Genomic DNA, 20452 nt, shown 5'->3' with positions numbered 1-20452 from the left:
TGTTAGTGATTATGCTTCAAGACTGGTCAGGAATGGTGGTCTCACCGAGACCAAGAAGGAAAAACTTTTGCACAAAATAAGGCATTTAATGAAGTTACAATTGAGGCATGCTGAGCAGGTGCCACTACTAGGTGCTGTCGATGTGCTGTGGGCAAGGAAGATATTTTCACCGAACAGGAGAAATATTACACATTTCTTAATGGTGCCAGCTATTTATTTTGGGTATTTCTTTAAAAATTTACCAAATGCTGGGATGCTGTGCATTTGAGTTCCCTTTTCTATTCTTGCTGTCCAGGTTAGGCAATATCATTTTACTATAGTTTCAGCGTACCAAAAAGCTACAGCATCATGCTTTCCTGTCTGTTCAGTTTTGGAAACCACCTTGCCAGTGCGGATGAGCAATAAAGTGTGAAATGCAGAGTGAGAGCAAATATAAATTGAATTTGACCACCTTCATATCAGATGTGAGGTATGTGCCTCCAAGCAGAGCTATCTTAATATAATTAAGTACATTCTGATTATAGCACTGAAACAAAGCATGGTAGAGGTACAAGTTACTGGTGCCTGCACTTCACCCTCCCTGTTCTGTTGAAGTTTTCCACCCCAAGTATTCAACTGCCCACACCACAGCTATCTTGGTGCAAGCTGATGATCTTCACTGGCAGCGTAAGTCGGCTTCAGTCTAAAGACTGGCCCCTGCACTGAAGCAGTGGCTGGCTACACCCTCCATTTCTCTGACTCAGGCACGGGGGTAATGAGTTTCAGCAGCAAGAGCTGGTAGCATCATGAATTGCCCCGTCAAGACTTTCTGCAGCTCCTCTGCCAGAGCCTGAAAACAACCCTTTTTAATTTAAAGTGCAGGAGAGCAAGTTAATTGACAGCTAAAGCGCACATTTGAGCTTGCTCCCAAATGGAATAAAGCAGCCAGCTCTTAGAATAATGGATGCAATACTCAAAGTACATTCTTCCTTCACTAGATATTTATCGAACTTACCTTTTGATTCCCAGCCAGTGAATTGTCGCTACTAGCACAAACGCTGTTAAAAATATGACTAATATAATTTAGTATTAAGGGGCTTAAGCTGCCGAGTCCTCTACAGACAGTGTCACAGCTTTTGTCCCCAAAAGCTTAAAAAAGGCACGTTTAAAGAGTAGGTTAATTTTGCTTTGGCTGTACATCACAGCCAGCCCACTCTGTCTTTGCTTTCTAGTTAAATATGTTCACTGCTGAACAGGGAAGGAAGAGGTGTTACAGCAGAGGTTTCATAAAATAGCACACATCATATTCAGAGGACTCTTGAGGCTGGTTCTTACCCCACTGGCTGTACCTACCTGCGCATCGTCTGGTTGCTGTGTTGCTGCTGGTGGAAGGGTGAGAAACATGGAGGGTCACAGTTCCTGTTCTCACCTGGTTTAAGTGGTTTTCTTCTTGACTGTATTCAGTAGCTGCTTTTCAGCTCCACTTTGGAGCTGATTCTTTTCTGTGCTAATCCTCCACAGCACTGGGGGGGACATAGTCACACTCACTTTTCCTGAGAAGAGGAAGTGTCAATCTGAGAGGCCGCCGATGCAGCCTGTTCGACCAAAGGTGGCTGCTCACCCTGAGTGCAGAGCGGCTGTGTGCTGGCAGCTAGCTAAGGCTCCCCAGCTCCATCTGAGAGCCACACCAGCGGTGCCAAAACTACTTTTCTAACGCATCTTAAATTGAAAACAGGAAGTGAATTGCTCACTTGGCTGCCTACCTAATGTGAGGAAAGAGATACAAGGACCCAGGGGAGATGTCATTTCTCCTTGCATTATGTTCTGACAACACAGGATCTGGCAATTTTGGTTGAGCACCAGAAATCCTTGCACACCTAAAAACGAGTCCTGAAAGGACAGTGCGTCAGTGAACGCGCTCACACGTACGTACTCACTCGTTGCAAGGAAAAAAGGTAGGGTGTTTCAGAACAAGACTGTAATAACATTGATGAAAGTTCCCTTCACAGTCCCTGGATATCTTCCAGCGTAATGAGATCACTGGCTGAAAAGTACTTCAGGAGCTTTACAAAGCTGAGAAAAGATTTACCCCTCTCTACAGCTGGCTGTTGCGGAGACCCATAAGGGGGGATTTTCTCAGACTCCCACTAAGAGGGAAGATAATCCATATCCTGCCCTGCCTGCTGTGGCTCCACAACTTTCAAACTCAGATTTTGGCAGTGGAGGCACCTTATATCAGGAAAATGTAATGGGTCTAATCCACCTCCCTGCTTAGTGAGAAGAGCAGTAGATCTTGTATTCTGGTGTTTTGGCCATGCACTCACCTAACAGCTAGAACTTTCTGGGAGTTCTCTAGATGGATCTATTACTGTGTGCCAAGGATCTTTCCCTGCTGCTAATCTCCTGATCATTTAATGGCTCCCTCCAGTTACGAGATGAATCACCAGTAGGTGTAACATCACCGCATGTCACTGAAAACAGAGCTCGCCCTTCCCCTCTAGCAAAAAATCCACAGTCTGCAGCACTTCATGGAAAGTGGGAGCTTCTTCAGGTGCTGAATGAGTCACCAAGGATGAACCAAGGATGACAATTCCATGGCCCTGCGAGGGCTGGGCACACTGTTTCAGTAACGAAGGCATCTCCTCATTTCCTTGCCTGTCTGAGCCTGTGCAGAGCCAGCACAGGCTGTGGCTGTCACCATGTCTGCTCCAGGCTCGCTGCAATGCTGGTGTCCCCCACCTGTGCAAACTTTTTGCAGAGCAGTTAAACATCAGGAAACCAGAGGGTGTGAGTAGAAGCTGGGCTGGGGTAAGCAGAAAACCAGGCTGTAGCTGACTCTGTGTGTGTACATCCCTGAAGTGCACTAGATTTTCTCTGTTGTGAAAGTCCTGTGGAAGCAGGAACAAAGGCATTTGTAGGAGCTACAAGTAAATTGTCTCTTAAGCCACACTCCAAACCACCCACTATTTCAGTTACACGAACGGTGGCCACCCATGGTCTCAGCGATTCTGCTAAAAATACAGCCAAGTCATCTGCAGGAGGAAACACCTGACATCCCCTTCTCCCACTCCAGGGCTCGCGTGCCCTTAGCGCCACTTCTCTGCTCACTCTTAGCAGTCCTAGAGATGTGAGTATGGGCTGCGTCCCTTCTTCAAGCACAGTTTTCTGAACTGATTTTGAGGAAGAAGGCTTTAAGGAGCTACATTTTCTCCCCATCAGATCCCGCACACCATTCCGTGTCATCTCACATGCTCCCATCTCGGTCTGTCTCACCCAACCATGTAGCTGTCTGCATCACAGCAAACTGTAATAAAACACCAGGTTTTCTTTAGAAGCTTTTCAATTTTAATAAATAAGTGGTAAAACGGTGCCAAATCTGTGCATCAGGTCTCAAGAGACAAGGGTTACGACATTTCAGGGCTGATGTTCCCTGTGGCAATACTGAAAGGCTGGTGCAGTTTCTGAGGCTGGCAGCCGCGGCTCAGACCTTCTCAGTTGTTGCAGGGTCTTTGTGTTGTTATAAAACAGGTACCAAAACCCAAGGAAAACTGCCATAGAGAGATCCTGTGAATTACAAGCTGTGGCTAAGGTGGGGTTTTAATCCTCTAGCTTTTGTGAACAGGTTAGTATCTCATTTAGTTCCAGAGAACGACTGCTGTTGTAAAAGCAACCTCTGCCTTGCTGGTTCCTCTCTTGCAGGAAACTGCTTCTGTAGGACAGCAGAGGAACTAAATCAGAACATAATCCCTATGTCTTAATACCATCGTGCATGAGTCACCCTGACAAATTAAGTAGCTGGCTGCATTACTGCTCAGCAATTTAAAGATTCATTTCATGCCTGACAGGAGAAAACATTGCACGGAGTGGCCATCCTCCCTCGAGTAGACGTGCAGGGAAATGAGACGGGATAACAAGCTCTTGGCTTGCCCGTGGTGGCTGCCGGGCAGAGTGCTTTCTCCAGTTGCAGGTTTGCAGTTGGATTTCTGTGGGACTTCAAGCAGAGCATTTCTTCCTTTCAGCGGCACCCCTTCTACACAATCTTGGGCACAGTTTGGTGAAGAGATTTCATTGAGGGATTGAAATCTCCCCTCTCCCCGTGTGCATGCTCGCTGGCTGTGCTCTTACAGCTCAGCAAAGGACTTCTTCAGACTTCACGCAGAATACTTGAAATCAGAGGGGAAAATATAGTGAGTCCACTGATTTTTAATCCCTGCTTTCAACTTCTTAAGTCTGCTGCCTGTTACATTTTCTTTCCAGGGATAAGTAATGAGGTACACTACAAAATACCCACATCTAAGCAGAAGCCCCAGCTGTGCTCCTGGATGATGATCCCTGAGCAGAACGGAGGGCACAGAGGTGCCAGGACACGAAATTCACCCTCCCTTGGTGGAGAACTCGTGCTGGCATTTGTTGGTTGGACATGGGGATTTTATAGCGTTACTCTGCTAGCAAAGGCTGTAACAGAGGCATCATTATAATGGCAGAAATTTCACTGGCAATTTCAGTTTACTTACAGAGCTGCCAGAAGCTATTTACACATACAGCCATGATAGCATTTTGCTAGGGCTTACGACCGGAGGTTTTCCCAGAAAACCTGTATTACCAGCGCTTTGCAGCACAGCTGCTCCTCCCTCTTTCACCTTCCCAGCATCATTTATCACTTTGGGAGGTGGATTTATGGTAGCCCCTGTGCTGCTTTGATCATTCCTCTCCACCAAATCAGATGCCGTTGTTACAGCAGCTTTGCTAAACGTTTTGGGCATCCATCGGCCCTGATTGTTCCTCTCACAGCTCTGAAGGCTGTGGGCACCCTCCCCGTTACAAACAGCAAACAGAGCAGTCTGATGTGCCCAGTGCCGCAGGGCCACGCTGTGACTAATGCAGAAATCTAATCCCCACATCCTCGAAATTTCTCTGTGGAAGAGGAATAAATGCAGAATTGCTTATAAGAGTTACCACTATAGCACTTTTCATTTTTTCATGGATAATCTGACTTCCTTCCTCCAGATGCCTAAACCCAATGCCTGGCTATTCCATAAACACCTTCCGAAAAGGAGTTTCTCTACAAAAAAGCAAGTTTCTCTGCATCCCCATCTGAAGCAGTCCATTTTTATGATATTCTTTCGGTTTGCTCCAGCTCAGAGAGAGACACCTGGCAGGGAGGTACCTCTGCGGCAGGTTTCTCAGGCCAGGGCTCCCGTGTTCAGCTGCATCCCGGCAGAGGCTGGTGTCGGACCCTGGGGAGAAGTGGGTGTCTGGGGGCAGGGAAGAGGCATTCACCAGGCTGAGCTGTATTTGCTGCTGGCCAGATCATGTGCGTGTGCTGTTGGGAAATGACTTTTGTGCCGTAAGTGACACGCACTGAATCCTTGGCAAAAATGCACAACCTGCCTTTGGGGCAGCTTCTCCTCTAGCACAGTCTTTGTGAGTAAGAGCTAACGCTGCTGGCACGGGCTGCTGAAATTCAAAGCAAATGCTGTAATGTGCAGAATAGGGTGACTGTGCTTTGCATGGTGGGGACAAATCTTAAATACTTTGCACGTCTTCAGAAAGATCTGACTTTGGGGGCTGCCCACCGCTGGTGCCCACAATTTGGGGAATATAAAACCCTGTAACTGGAGCTGTCAGCATGTGGCAAAAGGATGATCCCTCTGGGTCTCTGCAGGTGCTCAGAGTAAAAACCCAACAAAGAGAGCAATACTGGTCCCACTCCCTCTCCCAGCTGGAGTCCTAGTCCAGTCTGGAGCAGGGTGACCAGCACTACATGCTCTAACCAGCATGTAGAGACACCACAGATCTGTACATTAACACAGTGGTAGTTTATTTTCCTCTTTTCCTTTCCCAGCAATCCATGTACACTCGTCTGCTGAGAAGAGGCTCTGCAAGGCCTCTGAGAGCCTGTTTTGAGCTGTAACAGCTAATGCAGAACCTCTCCCTGGGTCTGGTGTATCTGGGGCTGCTTCTCTTCCATACATTATGGTGGATTTACTGACACTGTGCTATATCACCCACTCATTCAGTGTCATGCAGTCTTCCTGCAGCTCTCTGCAGATGGTTTTTACTGTAACTGCCTTGTGTAATTCTTTATCATAAGCATCAGGCTGCTGCTGATAACAGGGCAGGATATGCAGTCTTAGCACAGCAAGCAGGGCTCAGCTGAGCCCAGGGAATCCCTCACGCTGCTCAGCCTCTGAGCTGCACACACCAGAGGGGCTTTGGGGGTTCCTGTCTGCAGCATGTAGCAGTGCCGCCCCAAGCTGCTCTGAAGCGGTTTTGAGTTCCTGTTGGAGGACAGATTTGTCTCCACGGTCAGCGTTAGTCATCTTAGCAACAGCCAGAGACGTGCTACGGCACAGAGCAGGCTGCCGCTGCTCCCTGCTCTGCCCACATGGGCTGCTGGGCACCGGCTGGCCCCGCCGGCAAGGGGCAAAGCTCCAGCCGAGCTCTCTTTGGCATAAACACAATCCTCCACCTCTAAATAAATACATTAACCATTTGCTCTCTTTTTACCTTTGCTTTGACCGTGGGGCAGGGCCTGACGCGGGGGCCGTGTTGACGTAGTCTGGCTCATCATCTGGGCTTTCTGTCTGCAGAGCTGCGAGTGAGGATGGGAAGCAGTGATCAGTAAGCGGGTTGATCTAAAAGCACGTATACACCATAGACACGCCATGCGTCCAGCCAATATTTAGTCTTCGGTGCCAACACATTTTTGCGCCTGGGCTAAGAAACCTTAGATCACAGTGTCAGGGTCTCCCTGAAGGGGCTTCAAAATGGTCACAGCAAATTTGCAAACACCCTGCAAGCAGCGAGCATGGGCAGCTTTTCAGAGCCAAAAGAGATGGACTTAGATTTAATCTGGAGAGTATGCAAACAGGATGACAAGAATCAGCATGCAAACAGGATAACAAGAATCAGCTTCCACACCAGAGACAGAAAGCTCGTAAATATATATGTATACATTCACTACTATCTCCCAGGCCAGACTACCCCCTACGCTGCACAGGATGCGACGCGTTAGATTAAACTGCTGTTTAAAGGTTAGCTTAAGAAACACGCGCCCCCGATTACTGCAGGAGGGTCGCAGGCTGACCCACTGGATGTGCAGGCTGCACATTTCTTTGTCAGAGGGGATTACAAGGCTAAGCTTGCACCAGGGCAACTTCAAAACCTGAGAGGATATAAGACATGAAGAGCGACATTCTTCTGTAGCATCCTGTGGTCAGGGTTTAGGGACAGCCACCTGCATGGTGGCCTTCTGAGTACTAGAAACACCACATCCCACCACAGCAACATTCAATTACAAGTGTGTGTAGCAATTTGGACGTTACCTTAGATGTTTATCATGGGCGACTGGGGAAAAAAATAACTCAAGATGGGGGCGATGGCTGCATTGCCCTGAGCGTGGTCTGTACCGGCCTAGTGCGACAGGCACCCTGCCCATGAGCCCATCCCTAAATAGTAAACAATTGCTGAGAACATACCTTCCGCTTGCTGGAATTTCCACATGTGTATCGCTGTGCTGTTCTCATAGTCTACAGCGTCATCTGTGACTAAGAAGAGTTTGGACAGGATGATGCTGAACAGCAAGTGGACTAAAAATGGACCTTTGTGAAACCCCCCTCCTACCGCTGCACCCCAACCGCCCCATGCACGTGGCTGAGTTTCCAGCCGAGCCGCTGCCGTCCTGCTGCAGGTCTGCTGATGCTGCCTCACCGCTTTTCCAGCCCTGACCACACAATTGGATATCTGCAGGCACGGATGGGGATCAGACTGGTCCCCGCTGCTCCTGCCTCCTCTAATCGCTCCATACAAAGGCAGGCAGGAGCAGGGCAGGCTCTAGCAGTGCAGAAAGCGTTGTGTTAATTCACTGAAGGAAACCAACTTGACTTTTTTTTTTTTTTTTTTTTTTAATTACAACAACCCAGGACAGAAGCTGGAAGCCCTTAAGCAGACACTGTGGTCCCACACCACCCTCCAGCAGTGCACTGGCTGCAGCCTTCTTGGGCTGGACGTGGTGAGAAACCTGAGCTGGGGGCTAGCACCACGATCAGTCTTGGCTGTAACAACACTTGAAAGACCTAGAGAAGCAATGCTGATCCCAAAGCTCCTGAACTGCTGCAGAGACCCCCTAGTCAAAGGGAGCAGCTCAGAGAGGAGCTCTCAGCCGGTAAGATATCACCACGCGCATTTTCCTGCAGAAAGGGGAAATGCTCCAGGTCTGCTCTGCGCCTGTGGCAGCCCCTGCACCCTGGCTCCACCGGCATGGAGCTGATAGGAAGAGCTGAGCCTGCGAACAAGGGGGTTTTCCCTTGGCTGAGCAGGTTGCCGTCCCTCTCTGCGCTTCCAGATACCTTTGTACAACACACACAAACCACGACAGCAACACACCTACCTGGTTCGGAGGCGTAAGACACTCCAATGATGACGTTTTGATAGGAATGGGAATCCTCCTCTTTCTCTGGCAGAGAGAAGAAAGAGGGGGACAAAGGGCTTAAGGAAACCTAGGTGACCTGGGAAGACCCCTCAGCATCTGCAGAAGTGTAGGTGACCTGGGAAGACCCCTCAGCACCTGCAGGAGAGGCTATTTCCCACAACGAAACGCACATTAGCTAAAAAGTCGTTAGTCTTCAGGACAGCCTGCACTGGCCCGGGGCCGGGGCATCCCTAGCGCAGTTGAACCAGGCGATCGCTGCCCCACGGGAGCACCATCCCCACTGGCACTGTGGAGCGCCGGCAGAGCCCCTCTGGCCATGGCCCCACTTCCGAGCCACGCCACCCAAGGGTGAGTGGCCAAAGCCAGTCCTAAGGCAAGGTAGTTTTCTTACAGATAGGAATAAAAACCAATAAGCATAATTACTAGCACTACAGCAGCCCCTAAGGCGAACATGGGGAGGGCTGGCTCCAGCAAGGGGTGAATCCCCGGGCACCCAGCCCAGGGTAGCAGTTGGGAGGGGGTATTCCTTCCCAGTGAGCATTAACCTTGTGACTGTGGTGTCTTCTTGGGCTTATTCTCAGTTTCTGGGAAGGAACTGAGCCCCATTCCGAGCACAACATCTGTCTGAGCCCAGTACACAAAGCTATTAGCATCTGGAACCAAAATCTGCTTAAAAGAATTAAACCCCTCCCCCCCACAAGCTCTGTGTTCTGTTGCTGGTTATTTCAGCTCTCTGGATGGGGCCGTGAGCAGCTGAACCACAAGTCCCTATATTGCTAACCTCAAAACATGCATCCACTGATGCTGAAAACACCTCTGACACCCACCAGTTAGTGTGGTGCCGGCACCTAAGCTGGAAAAGTTTGCAGACAGCATAAGCACTGCTGCTGCCCGCCCCATGACCCTCCGTGCTTCTCCAAAGCTGAAGGGGAGAAGCACCGAGCTCAGCGGGGCGACTGAGCTCAGCCAGGACAGGCAGATCCCTGCACCGGGAAGGGCTCTGCCGCCCAAAACCATGCCAGGCAGGAGGGGAAGGCATTAGCCAAGTGAGCAACGCGGAGCAGCTCGGCAACAGCTACACTCTGACACTACCTCTAGGTAATCCTCAGCCACTGAAAAAGTATTAAAATAATAAGGGATACAAAAACATTCATGGTAATACATTCAGGTTTCTCTTTCTCCTCCTTTTTTTTCCCTTTCTTTTAATAAGTTACATTTAAACAAGATATTTTTTCTTTTTTAATTTTTTTTCTCCCTCCAGTCTCTTTAAACAAACAATAGGATTCACGTTTTGAAAGTCATTTTAGATAAAAATCAATTGAGTTTGTCTGAGTCAGCACAGAGAAGTGTTGAGTACCCAAGGAGGTGAAAACGTTTCATAGATGCAATATTTGCCTTGAAAATGTGCGTTTGAATGGGGCGGTGCCTTTCATCCCACCTTCATTCACTAGCCTCATAAACCAAGCATACAAAATATTTGATGTCCTCCCTTTGGCAAAAAGCTTCTGGATGAGGACATGCCTTTTCCTGCGTGTCTGGGCAGGACCCTGAGGGGCTGCTCACCCGAAGTAGACAGAGCTATGAACAGGAAAACAGCCTCATTACCCCAAACACTCCTGCAGCGATGGACAATTTGCTGCTGCCCAGAGACGAAACAGGGTAAGAGCAAAGTGTTTTGTGCAATCGGAGACACGGATGCATTTGGGCTGTCCTATTTATAGCCAACGGATGGACTGATTTGGGCTTGGGCATCCCTCATGCCCCACAGCTCTGCTACAACCCTTAACGAAAGCATCTCCTGGGCCCACGCTTGCTTCAGGCCGTACGGCGATAACGCACAGACCTAGGCGAGAAGCCTCGCAGGCTCCCTGGAGCCACGGGACAGTTGGGCTGGTGGCTCGAGAAGAAACCCATCTTGCTCCTGTGGAGGCCTTACCGTTGGGTGGTGTGAAGAACCGGGCACAGTTGTAGTAATCCAGAGACACGGGCTCCCTGTGAATAGAAGAGCCACTGTTAGTTCCTCCTGCCTGGGGCAGCCCACGGGCTTCCCAGCCTGAGCTACAGGAGAGCCAGGAGCACGCGAGCGCACTGGGAGCAGCATGGCTCCGCTTGATCGCGCCAGCGGGCAGCGACCAGCTACTTACACGTAGGCAGCGTCCCCTCGCAGGCAGTCCTCTGCAAGCACAAAGGGTTTGCCATCAGCACACCGTACCATTGCACAAACTCAAACCACCATCCCAAAGCACAGCTGGACAAATTCCCTGGGCGCAGCTATAGCAGATGTCCCCAGCAGCCAGAAAGCTCCGGCTTGGCCCCAAAGCCCGTCCACAAGCAGAGCCAGGAGGTTGGAGCAGGGGGAGGCAGCCCAAATCCACCCCAGGCCCTGAGAAAACCAGGGCTCACCACTTCTCATGGACAGATTCTGCCAGCTGGCAGGGAGATTGGGAGTATCCTCCCGTGTTTGGGAAAGGCGAGTACGGCTCAACACGCCAATAATCCTCTTAGGGCAAGCACCAGCTCACGCTGGCCCGGGAGGGAGCGGGGGGCTTGCAAGCATCCCGTCCCCCTCCGCTCTGATCGTTAATCAGATCAGCGTATGTCTTATAAAGCAATTGCTAAATTAACCAAGGTAGAGCTCCGCCAGCTGCAGTGTTGGCTGCCTGCGTGCTCCCTGCCCGCTCTCATCCCTGGTAACCTCTCATCGCCTCAGCAGCCTTCCCACCCACGCACCCCCGGGCACGCGGCTGCAGCATTTACCTGTCAGGAAATTCTGATACCTGGACTCGGTCCAGCTCCCTTGGGAAAAGCAGAGGGGCACGTTACACTCGGGCTTAGGCTGAGCGATGGGAGCCGCTTGATGATGGAGCCACCAAGCGTTGCGGCACCAGCAGCTCTGCCCCAACTCAGCTCCTTTCTCGGGGCCGGGGGACACAGCTGCAAGGTTGGACGCCCCGGGGCAGAGGTGTTGGGACAGGCAGGGATGATATCTTAAGTAATCTGGCCCTGTGGCTCTAACTGGGACTGGTCAGCCATAGCAGGATGACCCAGGCGAGTTCTTAGTAAGTGTTGCTGTGCAGACCAGCCACAAGCATCATGGGTGGGTGCTAATGACAGCAGTTAATTTTATCATCACCCAGCTTGTTTCCAGGCAAACCCCACCCCCTGCCCTGCCCGGGGTCCCAGCAGTCCCTCTCAGAGGCTCCATCTTCCCAAAACCAGTGGGAGTTCTCAGCTGGCACCCACACAAACGAGCCTCGATTTGCAACATCCCCATTTACGAATTTTGCAGTAGGTGCTTCCCCCGCGGCCACGTGGATAGGGAGAGCATTGAACCAGCGCCCATCCCAGGGGAGATGCTCACCATATCCAGCACGGCAGGAGGCACCGAGCTCCTCAGTGGTTTTCCTGAAAGAGAGAAAAGGGAGCTAAAATCCCAGGTCTGAGCAAACCATCCAGGGGTTACAAACCACAGCAATGACTAAGCCAGAAGGACCAGCTGTGAAACCTCCCTGGGAGTTTATACAGGAAACATACCGAGCAACGGGAAATGAAGAGTTTGGGGTCAAATCCCAAGATAGAAATAGCCATGCCTGAATATTGCAGCAGAGTTATTGTGGCCGTGTAGTTCTTGGGGCTTTTGGGGATAGGGAAAAGGGGATTTCTTGTGTCAAACTGCTTATAAGCAAAGAATGACCATTTCTTTTTCATGATGTACCTGTTATGGACAGCCACAGCTCATTTCCTGGGTTTGATTTAAATGGTTGCCAGTAGAACACAGTCAGACTGAAGAAAATCCAGAAAAAGTTTAAACCCACTATTGACCATCAATAAATTAAGAAAGCCCCATCTACAGGGTCCAGAACCCAATCCCAAATCCTGAACATTCATGTATGTTGGGTGAAGTTCATCCAACCTTGGCTCCATAGCTACATTTTGGTTTGGTTTTTTACGCACCTTGATCTTGATAAGTTTTCAGGTTCCTTAATTTGTTCCAGCCTTCGGGTTGTAGCTAGCACCAAGAACAAAATGTAATATATATTTATATTATATATATATATTTATATATACAATATAAATTATTATGGCAGCAGCAGGTATTTCAATAAACACAGAGCATCCAACAGAGAAGATTCCCCAGTACTGGCAAGCATTTTTCTAATCCATCCCAAAACAGCTTCCAAATCGTTCCTCAAAAGTACATAGTGGCCAAAATGGGAAACAAATAGAGAAAAAGCTGGTGTCTGTGCAGACCACAGAGCTAGACACATTGGAGGAAGCTACAATCCCAACTGCTGCCTTATTGCCTATTGTCCCCCAAACCCACTTGATTTGGGGGCCTTTCCCATGCTCAGCACCAGTAGGTCATAAGATTTAGTCAGGCTGAGCTGAAGCAAAGACTTGTAGGGGGTTTGTGGGGCTCAGACCCAGTGTTGTGGTTTAACCCCAGTCAGCAACTAAGCATCACACAGCCGCCGCTCACTCCCCCTCCCCCCTGGTGGGATGGGGGAGAGAATCGGAAAAAAAAGTAAAACCTGTGGGTTGAGATAAAGGCAGTTTAATAGGACAGCAGAGAAAGAGAAAGTAATAATAATAATAAAAGAATATACAAAACAAGTGATGCACAATGCAGTTGCACACCACCTGCTGACCGATGCCCAGCCAGTCCCCAAGCAGCGATCGCTGCCCCCGGCCAAGTACCCCCAGTTTCTATACTGGGCATGATGTCATATGGTATGGAGTAGCCCTTTGGCCAGTTTGGGTCAGCTGTCCTGGCTGTGCCCCCTCCCAGCTTCTTGTGCACCTGGAAGAGCATGGGAAGCTAAAAAGTCCTTAACTAGTGTAAGCACTACTTAGCAACAACTAAAACATCAGTGTGTTATCAGCATTATTCTCATACTAAATCCAAAACACAGCACTATGCCAGCTACTAGGAAGAAAATTAACTCTATCCCAGCTGAAACCAGGACACCTAGCAAGGTCCTAGGGAAAGGAGCGGCCCTGCAGAGCCTGTCTGCAGACAGTGACATTTAACACAGACCCAGTCAGCAGCTCGTTTCAGGATAAAAATCAAAAGGTCAGAGCCTAACCCAACTTGTCGCAGGAAGCAGTAAGGGGGTGATGATAAATGAGTCACTTCTATAAATTCAGGTTCACCCACACTGTCATTTTCACAGGACAAACAGAGTGGTTTGAAGAGCCCAAGTTGGTAGGGCGTTGCATTTCAAAGACATTGCTTTGGTGATTTATTTTCAATGCGACGGGAGACTTTTTCCTAGAGCTCAGAATTCACATGGCTACAAGCATCTAAGGTGGCATTGACAATCTTGGTCTAATATCGTTTCACCACCTGGCTTCGAGGTCACCCTTTTATTTTCACTTTCCCCCCATTCTGTGCACGCAGGACCCCTACCGCGCAACGCAGGAGCCCCATGCAACGTTCATACTCACTGGAATGGGATCGAATCACCTCGAACCTCTGCTGGCTTTCAAGCCTGGAAAAAACAGAGGTACAACCTCAGGTCAATTTTGGGGGTCTATGACAAGGAAAATAGAGGCAAGAGACCTCCCTGTTTGGTGAGCGTAGCGAAGAGAGCACAGCCTCTGTGCCGGGCTTGGTGAAATACTGCGGTGCATCACTCAGCGTGTTGTGCAGGACCCACATGAGTTGGAGGCAGCTTCCCGGACCCCTCTTTGACCCCTTAAAGTCAAGATGTGCTTATGGACCATTGGCAGAGCAGCCAATGTTAACTAAGGGAAGGACCCAGGGACGAGGAAAATGTCGTTTAGGGTAATTCCTACTCTGACACTTTATGCATCAGTTAAGGCCAGAAGAGCATTTTCACCCAGAAAAAAAACAGGTGTTGACCCATGAAATGGCTTCAAACCCCACGACTTCACCTCTGCTGCTGTCCCTGCCCCTCCCAACATCCCTTAACATCAACCTGAAAAAAATAACATACGTGATCAACGACAAAAATAAAATACGTGCCAAATAACCTCTTTACTTTTTAAACAGGACTGCTGCTCTTCAGAGCACAAGATGATTCAATGTCCCTGCAACTGCAGGTGCATACAGGTACATATTAACTCTGATTCTGGGACCCTGAAAGTGTCTCTTCTCCCTGCCCACCCCCACTTTCATTCTGGTCATCCCCCCCATCCCAAGCCGGTATTCACGGCACAGGGCTGGCGGGGAGATGAGGTGTCAGCCAAAGGACCTCATTGCAAAGTCTGCAAATATACAGAGTTAAACCACTTTGCTTGCAAAAAGCCCTAACTAACCCAAAATGGGTCTCTAAAAAGAGCACACAATACCACGAGTTTGAAGTCAAACCACGTAATCCAGGTACAAATTTCAAGAAGTTGGAACGATTCAGTATGAGCCCACAGGGGACGGAGCCTGCGCCGGCTTTTCCATCGGTCTCCAATGGACCACACTCAAGCCTTGCCGCTGGTCCCAGGCAAGTGGTGCAGAAGCAAACACCCCAACCCCACGGAGGCCTTCGCAGAGCCCCTTTGCACCGCATTTACTCGTATATCAAAGGTTACAAACCAGCTTTTTTTTTTTTTTTTTCCTTTTTATCATTTAGCTGTGGTTTGTCTGTTGCTGAAGGAAATAAGGGGGTGTGCGTGTGTGTACAATGCATTTCCTTTGTTGCCTATGCTGCAGGTCAGTGGTTGCTCTGGCACAGGGTCCCATCAGCACCAGCCAAGGGCAGGGTCTTGTTTAAGAAGTTAGCAACCTTTCTACCTCATCTTGGGGCACGACAGGACAGGATAAGGACTTGCCCTTCCAATTCTCCCAGACCTTTTTCCAACTAGTTCATGACTCACAGGCATCATGGTCAGAGCTTCAGTTTCATTTTGGATTATTCTTTGTAAAGGCATTACCCCTTCAGAAGTGCCCCGGGCTGTGGCACACCACCCTGCACGCCCCATTTTGGGATTATTTGATTTTGTATAAATACAGATTTCAACTGTGAGGCATGGAGCGGGTCTGGCTCTGGCCAGAGTCTCACCCCAGGTGAGCTGTTTGGGGGAGAAGCGCGACTGTGAAAGGCAACTTACTGGCTCCTCCGCTCACTCGGCTGCTTCTCTCGCTTCGTAGCTGGAAGACAAGGAAAAAACAAAGCTCTTGGAAAAGGATGATTTGGGAGTTAGAGATCAGAAATACCAGTAAAACACATTCACAAAACTTCTTCAACCAGGAGCACAAGAGGACAGCGGAGGTGGCGAGCAGCAGTTGCGATAGGGTTTTGCTTTATTTTTTTTTAAACCATCTCTAAAGTGTAGTATTTGTCTTGGACACCGCAAGGCAAAGAAGCAAGGCATTCCTCTCCCTAAAACCCCACCCTGTAGCCTCTCCCAGTAAAACCCACCCAGCACTGAGAGGTGGGCTCGACCCCCCTGCCAGGGTGGGTGCTCGCCCCGCTCTCTTTGTATTTAGCGTACATATGAATACATCCCCCAGCCTGTCCTTTCGTGCCTGCCCTCCTCCTGCCTGTCTGCCCCAGAGCCCCTGCAGGATTTGTGCATCTGGATGTGGTCCTCCTGTGCCAGGTGTCCCAAAGCCACCCACCACGGCGCCCACGGAGAAGGATCTGCAGCCCATGGCGTTGCACCCAGCCCAGGGAAGGGGTGCTGCAAGGACTGGGGGGGCCTTCCCTCCCAGCTGCTCTCTGGCCGCCAGCAGTGACCCTTCCCGGCTCAAGCTGCTAGGAGCGTCCCCGCGAGGGCAAAGTTCCCTGAGCCAGCACATGGCTGGGCAGGACCAAACCCGCCTGGAAGGGACACCCCAAAAGGAGAGGGTCTGCCCAGTGTCACCCCCCCAGCCCAGGGCCACAGGCAGGACCCCGAAGCACGCGGGCAGGACCCCGAGGCACGCGGGCAGGACCCCGAAGCACGCGGGCAGGACCCCGAGGCACGCGGGCAGGACCCCGAAGCACGCGGGCAGGACCCCGAGGCACGCGGGCAGGACCCCGAGGCACGCGGGCAGCGCCTTACCGGAGAGCTGGCACTTGACGCAGAGGCTGACGGCGGCCCCCAGCAGCATCAGCGCAGCAGCCGCCCACAGCAGCTCCAGCTGCGCCATGGCCCGGCCGCATCCAGCCTGAAACACAGCGGCGAGGGGAACCCTGTGAGCAGCAGGGGCGCGCCGGGCTGCGTGGCCGCCGCTCGGAAAGCTTTTAGCCGCCGAAGGGCCGCGTGCTATCTGCCCCCAAAGAGCAGGGTGTTTGCTGGGGATGCAGAAGAGGCTTCGGGGTTACGTTACCACGGGGTGGCAGAGGCAGTGCCCTTTCCCACACCGCTCTGGCCCGAGGGGCTGCCCACACGCGTTCTGCTCCAGTAAGACCTGAGCACAACCAGAGCCAAACCCCCCATTTTACCGTAGGGAAGGAGAAGAGGTTCACGGGGTTTCCCTCGGGACGCCAGCACAAAGAGGAAAAACCCACTTGGATTTACTCATTCCCCATCCCATAACCCGCGTTGCCATCATCAAACATTGTCAGCAGATACTATTTTTTAATATCTAGAGGAGAGGGCAAAAAGGGAAGCTCTTGGAAATTTTCAAATCTGCCAAGACCTTTGTACGAGGTGCTCTGGCTATTTCCCTGCAGCACAGAATTACTTTAAATGTTGAACTCCCCACACGTTTTCCTGTGTTGGGCTGGCTCAGACACCAGCTCTTCCCCTTCTTTCCATGACAGGCTCTTCCACAAACAGCAGCTAACATTTTGTAATAATCAGCATGACTTGGCTTCGATTTCTTCCTTTAAAATACAAAACATCCTATAAATATCACAGAAAACAGCCTGCTGGGACTGAGACGGATTGTTTAGCCCATTCCTATTCCCCGGGGCCAGATTTTCGTCACTTGCAGATTATTTTAATTTATTTTTGTTTTTAATAAACTTCTTCTTTGGCCCTTAGGGTTGGAGATGCTTCAATTTGCCAAAGGCCAGTACGTCGTTGCTCTGCCTACCACCTAACTTGTATTTCCCTAATTACAACTTAAGCCTGTATTGTATTGGTATAGCCGCTGTGGAGAAATAGATATATAGGGGGAACAAATATCAATAACAGATGATAAAAAACAGGAGCTTGAACCTGCCCCGCTCAGCACCTTCTGCCTCCATTTGTGTAAAGTGGAATAAATAACATTTCTCTGCCAAAACTGCAAGCCGCACCGACAGCCGACATGTGGGAGAAAACCCAGAGACTTTCTTGCAGCAGCCAAGCCTCTCGGTGCTGAGCGAGCATCTTCCTGCCCGTGCGGCCGAGGATCCTGGTGGGAGGTTTGTGGTCCGGTTTGGCATTGGAGTCCCAGTCCTACACCAGTGTCCTAATTACCAGGCTGCGCTGTAAATGATTGCGGCACAGGGGAAGGGAAGGAAAGACGCAGTCCCCCATGTTTGCTCCAGACGGCCCCTGGAGCACAGCATCACTCCGCCCCTGCCAGGAGGGAGCGATCGCTGAAGGATGGGGAGGGCTGCCCAAGGTTTGGCGTCGGCATCCTCTCAGCGGTGCCCAAATGCAGTCTGACTGCCCTAAAGTCCCAAAAGACCCTAAATCAAGCAGGACAATGACTTGGCTTTGAGGCCATCCTCTCTGCTTGTGAGCAAACTGGGCCTATTTCTACTCCCTTCAAGGTCACCCCAGACTCATGCAGCCACAGCAGCTCCCAGCACTCACTCCACCGTGGCTTTGCTCTTTGTAGACCCCCTCTTTGCTCTTTGTAGACCCCCCCTTTGCTCTTTGTAGACCCCCTCTTTGCTCTTTATAGACCCCCTCTTTGCTCTTTATAGACCCCCTCTTTGCTCTTTGTAGACTTTCCCTGCAACGTTTCTTGCAGCACTTTCTGAAGAAGGTGGGATGAGTTGTTTTAAATTAATGGTGTGCCCAGCACCCACCCTGAAGGCGCAGGACCCACACTCCCAGCTGCAGCCGGGACATCAGGGACGGAGCCTGGTCAAAACCATGTGGTTTCTCACATCAGTTTTCCTTGGCTCAACATCCCCCCTGGAAATCATGAGCTGTGGATCATCTCTAAAGCATCTGCAAGAGGCAGCTAAGGGAAGTTGGCCCAATGCTGGTGACTGAAATTCTTTATACAAAGGGCTGTGACACTGCTGGTTGGTTTGTGCGGGTTTTTTTGGGTTTTGTTTTTCTTTCTCTTTTTTCTCCCCCCCACCCCTTCTTTCTTTCCCCCCCCTTCTTTTTTAAAGTAAAGGCAAGGCAGAGCTGAAGGCACCTGACAACACTGACCTAGTTTATACCATTGTAGGGCAGGCCGCCATCTCCCTTCTAGAGCTGGTTTTATTTCTGCAGCGGGGCAGAAACGCAGCAAACCCAGGCTGTTCCTGGGCCCCTCGCCCGACGGGGACATGAGAGGTGGTTATGTGCAGGGGCTGCTGAACAGGGCACTGCATGCCCCCTCCCCATCACAGCATCCCCCACAGTGAAAGCTCTCACGGGCACCAAGTCACAAGCACAACACCAGCCCGGAGGTTATTATTTATGTTCACCAACACCCAAGCCCATGGAAATCCTTTCTTTCGGTACAAACACTCCTCTCGTAAGGAGCTGGTGGAAGGAGGTGATGAACAGATTTATGACAAGCAGAAGGCTGGAGGCACTTACTCACGGCTGGTGGGATAGAAATAAAATATTTGGAAGGCTGAACGTGCTTTCCCTGCTCTCTGCCTCAGGGAGATGGCGAGGAGAATAAATAGGCTCAAGCTACTGAGGGCTGCAACGAGGTCCAGATATATCAGAAGGATGCACAGAGTAAATAACTTGCTGATCAGCCATGCTTTCAAGATGCTGCATTCAAACATGGGGAGAAAACAGGCTCCCATCTAGTTTCAGCTCTTCAGGAGTAAAATTCAGAGAGTGGCAAAATGCCTTGTTCCCTTTATACACTTCTCTGTTCTCCTTTTATACGTTTTTTTTTTCCCCCCTTTTAGTGGCAACAGAAGTTTCTCCTTGCACGAGGAAGCCAGTGCGGCCATGGTGCGTGCCTCCAGCAGTGAGCGCTGCCTGAGCACCACGGCCCTGCAAAATCCCCCTGGAGCAGCCACTCCAAATAAGCAATTCCAGGAAAAGTAACCCGCTGGAGGCTGGATAAAGTCATGATCTCTGCAGCACGGCACCTCTCCTGCGAGGGGGAAGCACGCCTTCCCAAACAAGGGCTGCTCTTTTCATGGCCTCAGATATTTTTAGCAGAGACAAACTTTTTTTTTTTTTTAAAAATGGGAAGAATTAACAAACTTGCAAAAGATCATCCGGTCTGTACGTGCTAGGTCTTGTCAGCCTGGCCGCTGGTGTGGCAGGTTTCTAGTCCTAAGTTATAGTGAATCTCCAGTAAGGGGGCTCGCTATGAACAGCCAAGGGAAGGAAAGGTTGTTTTACCAGGGGAGACTGAAAGGTCTCTTGCTTTTAAGTCTACTAAAGCAGAGAGTGAGAGTACATGGACATTCCTTGTCAGTCTGTCCAAGAGAGAAACACCAAAGTGAGAAAAGCTGTTTAAATTTAAATAAGACAACACTGGCTTATAAAAGGAGCACGTATAAGCTGGATACGCACAGACTAGAAATAAAATTCCTAATGGATGGGAAGTCTGGAAGAACTTTCCAACAGAGGCAGAAGAGGCAAAAAGCTCACTTAAAAACCCTTTAAGAGTACTTAAAGCATACTTAAACTTTTTGCTGAAAATCCAGAAGAGTGAGGAATGTGTTGAGGTGGCATCAGCAAAAATGGCCGGTTTGCTGTTAAGGTAATTTCTGATGAAGTCATTTTAGCCCTTTGCAGATGTCAAGCCCACCCCCCAATCTCACATTGCAAGATAAAGACCGAAATTGCTGGGTTAGGTCATGTGCTCAACATATTTGTAAAAAATGCCCAAAAGACAAATACAAAAGAGTCTTCTCCTTGCTCTTCCAGAAAGTTTTGTGGTCTGCTCCAGTTTGCAATAAATTAAGGCTAATTCAGACTGATTGGATGAGTCACAGGCATGAAATATAAAGTGGAGAGTTTATT

The 20452-nt window shown here is 50.0% G+C and overlaps 1 protein-coding gene across 1 annotated transcript; it reads right to left on the bottom strand.

The window, feature by feature from the left end:
- Positions 1-5978: 5978 nt before the first annotated feature.
- Positions 5979-16505, bottom strand: LAT2 (linker for activation of T cells family member 2). Its single transcript, XM_075720126.1, is given in 13 exon segments — positions 5979-6111; positions 6490-6574; positions 7461-7529; positions 8372-8437; positions 10350-10405; positions 10558-10588; positions 11191-11355; positions 11775-11864; positions 11867-11922; positions 12368-12422; positions 13862-13905; positions 15482-15521; positions 16418-16505. Coding segments are annotated over 13 exon segments (978 nt in total).
- Between the last annotated feature and the right edge of the window lie 3947 nt (positions 16506-20452).

This window comes from Pelecanus crispus, chromosome 12 (assembly GCF_030463565.1).
Source record: "Pelecanus crispus isolate bPelCri1 chromosome 12, bPelCri1.pri, whole genome shotgun sequence".
Classification (NCBI taxonomy): domain Eukaryota; kingdom Metazoa; phylum Chordata; class Aves; order Pelecaniformes; family Pelecanidae; genus Pelecanus; species Pelecanus crispus.
Note: the sequence above shows the minus strand (reverse complement) of the source record. Positions and strands in the feature narration are given on the sequence as shown.